This window comes from Corylus avellana, chromosome ca5, assembly GCF_901000735.1.
Source record: "Corylus avellana chromosome ca5, CavTom2PMs-1.0".
Taxonomy (NCBI): Eukaryota; Viridiplantae; Streptophyta; class Magnoliopsida; order Fagales; family Betulaceae; genus Corylus; species Corylus avellana.
The window spans coordinates 11,356,821-11,362,493 of NC_081545.1; the positions used below are offsets into that span (position 1 = coordinate 11,356,821).

At 38.9% G+C, this 5,673-nt stretch overlaps 1 protein-coding gene across 1 annotated transcript; it reads left to right on the forward strand.

The window, feature by feature from the left end:
• Positions 1-482: 482 nt before the first annotated feature.
• LOC132181765 (uncharacterized) lies at positions 483-1,055 on the forward strand. The gene has a single exon (XM_059595001.1). It carries the CDS (start codon positions 483-485, stop codon positions 1,053-1,055), a length of 573 nt encoding a protein of 190 aa, XP_059450984.1.
• Positions 1,056-5,673: the final 4,618 nt, after the last annotated feature.

Consider the following 5,673-nt stretch of genomic DNA (forward strand, 5'->3'; position numbering starts at 1 on the left):
AATACACTGTAAAAAGTGCATATGATATTGCTATGGAGGTCAGGTCGCGGCAGTTGGGAGAGTGTTCGGCAAGGATACCAAATCGGGTCCTATGGAGAAGATTATGGCAGTTAGGAGGTCCACGGGTGGTGAAGATGTTCACGTGGCAGGCATGCAATAACATTTTGCCAACAAATGAGAATCTGCATAAACGGAAAATCTTGAAGGACCCGCTATGCCCCATCTGCCGATTGGAAGCCGAGATTGTGTGCCATGCTTTGTGGACATGCCCGACTGCACAGGATGTCTGGCATGGGAGTTTTAGAAAGCTTCAAAAAAGTATTACGGCTGAATGCAATTTTCCGGATATTGTGGTTGTTTGATTGGATCGTTTGGATGAGGGTGAAGCAGAGGTTTTTGCCTGCACTGCACAACAGGTATGTCTACGAAGGAATAAATGGGTGTTCAAAGGAAAATTCCCTTCTGCCGAGCAACTGCTGCAAATGGTTTCTGACCAAGTTGAGGCAGCAAAATCTGCAAACCATGGCAGACAAGAGGAAGGTCAGCGAGTTCGCCAACGACCACTGGTACGCTGGAGCTTGCCACCACCAGAATTTGTGAAGTGCAACTGGGATGCAGCGATTGATTTAGCAGGGAAAAGGATGGGTGTGGGGATAGTAATCAGAAATCATGTTGGTGAGGTGGTTGCAGCACAATGCTCTACTAGGCCCTATATTGTTGATCCCATGACAGCAGAAGCTATCGCGGTATGGACAGTGGCTCTTTTCATTCGGAGTCTTGGTGTGGAGAACGTTAAACTTGAAGGGGACTCCCTTAGGGTGGTACGGGGACTGCAAGGAGATGAGAAGTGTTGGGCATCGGTGGGACACCTGCTAGACGACACGAAGTTGACTCTGGGAAGTTGTCGGTCCTGGCAAGTTGTTCATGTCTGGAGAGAAGCAAATTCGGTAACGGATAAGTTGGCTAAGACAGCATTACAGCTGATTGAGGAACACCAATGGAGGGGTTCCATCCCTTTATGCATTCGTGATATTGTTATGGCTGAAAACGTTTGATTGTTGAATGAATATTTCAGTTCCACTTCAAAAAAAAAAAAAGCCCATCTGCCAACTGCCTCCCTTTAATTTTTTTTTTTTCTTTTTTTTTTCTTTCCTTCCCTACCTTCTCCTTCTTCCTCCTCCCGTGCACACAGAACCTCAGCTCCTTTTCTCACCGTTTTTTTCACCGCCGGTCGGTCAATCTCTCCACCGTCACCGTCACCGTCGCCCTCCTCTACTTTGTCTCACACTCACTCTCTCACTAGCTCACTGGCCCTTCTCACTCGTTCTCTCTCTCACTAGCTCGCTCTCTCTCACTAGCTCCATTCACCGTCGCCGTCTCCATCCCCGACAGTTCTCCGGCCTCAGTTTCTTCGATTAGGTATATATATATATTTTTTATATTGTTTTGTTTTATCAATTTTATGTTTTATTTTTTTTTGAATCCGCTGATGTTTCGTTAATGCACTGGATTGAGTATTTGTGAGCAAGTAATTGATTTGTGGGCTATATTTGGGTTTGCATAATTTATTGAGGCTTTTAAGCTGTTTGGTAGAGGGAAAAGATTAGGCTGTGTTTAATTTAATTCTAATAAGCCGAAAAAAAAAAAAAGATGGTATAATATAACAGTAGGATCAAGCTGTTTTTCGATATCAAAACTTCATATAATAAGCTCATATTGCTAGCTCGTTGTCTGTGGCGGTGTGGTTGTCTCAGATTCAATAGCACAAATAGCTTTTTTTGTATTTTTTTTTTTTTTTTATCTACAATTATTAAGAATTCATGATGATGATGCATTACTATAATCCTTAGTGCTTGAAATTAGGTTTATATGCATGTGCTTGAAATTAGGTTTATATTTTTTTTAAGTATTATATATTTTTTCCTAATATACGTAGAGAAAAATGGACAAGACTTGGATGACAAAGTATAGGAGTACGAGGGAATACAGAGACATGTATAGATTGTTCCTAATGAACATATAGGTTGAAGTTGTTTAAGCGCCATTTAAAGTGTTTGGCATCGTGAGATGGACCACTATAGTGCTTTTGAAATGTGACGTCCATTTGATTTGATCATAAAAATATGTTGGAAGTGTGGATATAAACCTGAATTTGTTGAGTATGATGACCTTTGTTTACATCATGACGTTGCTCAATGCTTAGGACTTGATAAGATTCTATCATATTATCTGCTAATTGTTTATTTTATCATTTGCATCTAGTGGAGATGATGCTATTGATGATGACTTGGATTGAGAAAATGGTTGGCTCTTCGTACTTGGTGAACATAAGTTCCCTTTTTGTTAATGTTATTATATTTGTGATAGTTTTCTTTATGTAATTAGATATAGTTATATATATGTCTCTATTTGTGATAACAGAGGTAGTTTTGTTGTGTCTTGAAGCTGGTTTTGTTGATAGTTTGATAGATGTACATAAAACTTGTATGTTTGTGATTGACATTGATGGATATATATTTTGTTGTTTTGATGGATCGATGGACAGTTTGATAGTTCTTTTGTAGTACATATGTAAATTGTATATCAGGTCAAATCCAAAATTTGGGCAGAACCATGAAAAATTCAAAAAATATATACGGGGGAGCTAAAAAATAAAAATGACCAATTTTTTTGACGTGTCATAATTGACACTTCACAATTTAATGACATGTCATAACGTGTGACATGTCAGTAAAAAGTAATGTGTCAAAAATGACACCTCACCTTTTTACTGACGTGGCAATAGTGCCATGTCAACAAATTTTTTGACGTGGCACTACTGTCATGTCAAAAATTTAATGACGTGGCACTACTGCGACATCAAAAAATTACTGACGTGGCACTACTGCCACGTTAGTAACTTTGTTGATGTCGCACTACTGCCACGTCACTAATTTTTCGACATCGTAGTACTGCCACGTCAATAATTTTTTTGACGTGGCATTTTCTGACATGTCAGCAAAATGTGACGTGTCATAAATGACATGTCAAATTTTTATTTTTTTTTGACGTGCCACTTTTTGCCACGTCACCAATTATTGACATGTTAAACTGTGACATGTCAAAAAATCCATGTTAGTGACACCCTTAATTTTAACTCCCGACAAACGTCAATACTCACATGTCACTAAATTTTAGTGACGTGTCAGGCCACCTAACACGTCAAAAACGGGTAGTCAAGAAAAACTCATTTTTTGTAGTGTGGTAAAGGTACATGCTAACAAAGAGACCAACATGGTGAAGTTATCTACAGAGACATTAGTTCTAGGGGCATCACAAGAAAATCACATGGGGGATGCATGTTATTGTTATTTTCAATGTGTGTTAGCCTTTTATTCAATGTGTCTTCAAATGCGCCCAAGGTCCTCAAGGAGGGTGGAATGTTATGTAGCAAAATGAGTGCAAAGTGTTGGGATCTATTGCGTAAAATTCAAAAATATCTTACGCTACAGAAATAAAAATAAATAAATCCACAAGACCTTTATCTTCAAGAGAAACACGGCCAAATTTAGACAAACATATAAGTCAAAGCTTACGTACATGTAGCTTCTGCCTCTCCTAGGCATTGGGGCATAGAACTGTGCAACCTTTCTTCAAGGGGTGTGGAACTAAGCAATGCCAATTCAAGGATGTCTGCAAACTTGTAGTAGGAATCGATGCTCATCCTATCTTGTTCTTCGCATTCTTCAAGAACTTGATGTTTTTGATGAACTTCTTGATGTACTTGAAGTTCTTGATGAACTTTAAGATATTCGAATAATTGAAGAATAAATTCTTCCATCATATCTTCTTTTTGATGTCTGAACATGACTATAAGTGTGATCGCACAAAGTTTTTCCTCAAGGACTAGAGAAAAAACTAAAAGCAAAATTTAGAGATAAATTTTCTCCCTAGGCTGTGTATATCTCTTGTGGGGAAAAGAGGAGTGTGTTTTCACAAATCAGAAGTTATGTTTTTGCTTCTCAAGTGAATCTCTATTTATAATACTGAGATCCCGAGGGAAGTAGGAGAGAAAGCTATGTAGGACTGGGATTAGAAATCCAAGTCTACATAGAAGTCAGCGAAGGGGAGAATAATTACTCCCCTGTAATACATGGCCATGGGGAAAAATGCGCCTAGAGCCCAACCCCACATGTTTTTTAGCTTGAGTCTATTTTTTTCCTCTCATTTGACTTAGATGTAGCCTTTAGAATTAAATTTCATTTGAGCCCAAAGGTAATGCCCAAACATTTTAAGAATTAAATCCCTAAGGCCAAGAATCAAATCTTGAATCCATAGCTCTATTTCATTCTCAAAGCCCAATTCTCTCCAATTAGCTATTTAGATTATAAATCTGCTCGGCCCATGTTTTATTTAAAATAAAACAATCTAAGTAAATAAATATATAATTGAGACCCAATATAAATACTAGTCAATTTACATCAGCTCAAGGAGAGATTTAAAGGAAAAAATATATATTATTAGCTCCAATAGGCCCGTGACCATGTCTACATCGATCATGTCACACAACTGTATTTAATCACAATTAATTCTACTAAGTAATTGTGATTGCACTCTAACAAGTATTTTTGATTTAATCAATTAATCCTCATGACGTACTTATTTATTGCATGTTATCCGTCCATGGAATCATTCCATAGTCGAACCAAAGTCATTCTGTATGATTTGGATTCCTTCTTGAAGTGAGTGTTTCCACAACTGCTAATACATCAAGGTAACCTACACTTCACATCTGATTTCACGAACTCCTTAGGATTTAGAGTAGATGTTGTAAGTCATCGTGCAAGTACATCATTCATTATGACAACATTTTATAAATGAATGATGACTCATGTGGTCAGTTCAGTGTATGACATTTCCATTACCCCAACATATCAACCCTAATTCAACCAACGAACTTCTTTGAGATTCGACATGTTATAGTTTAGATGGAGTTTCTAGTTCTATTTACAACTACGAACAATAATTTTATAAGTTACAAGGACTTTTGACCATGATCTTCTATGTGATAATTCCTTACTCGCACCATGCCTCAAATACAATGCATCTTAGAAATCTCACTTGTATATAATTGGATAATACACAATCACACACACATCATATATATATATATATATATATATAATCTACAATATATTTAACATGGTCTCAGAGCCACTTTCTTATGGCCTCCAATAAACGCCTTTGATGTTTCCTGACGCTCCCTCCGACGACCTCTCTTTTCCAATCTTCTGCACGCCGCCAAGCGATCCGCCGCTGAAAATCTCTTCCACGCCTTCACCGCGGCACCAATCTAGAAAAACAATTCCAAAATCATGCTTGCGAGGTACATATCTACAGATCTGTGGAAGATCCGCCGCCATTGGCCGTCCCATGCGCCTTCGGAAGTCTCCACACGCATCACACTCGCCGCCACCGTGACTCCTCATGGCCAAATAACCCCCAAACATGGTGTCTCGGCCCCAGATCGGTGGATCTGTGCAATTTCAGTCCATTCCAATCTTGCACGCGCTCCCACGCGCCACCAAGGAAAACTGCCGGTGAACCCACACGCTTCACGCGCCGCCGCTACCCTAGCCGGAGCTACATGCTCGAGATGACAGATCAGACAATTCCAAGTCCAGATCCAAAGAG

Excerpts from the sequence above, each read along its gene's own strand:
- LOC132181765 (XM_059595001.1), top strand. The coding sequence starts at position 483 with ATGGTTTCTGACCAAGTTGAGGCAGCAAAATCTGCAAACCATGGCAGA.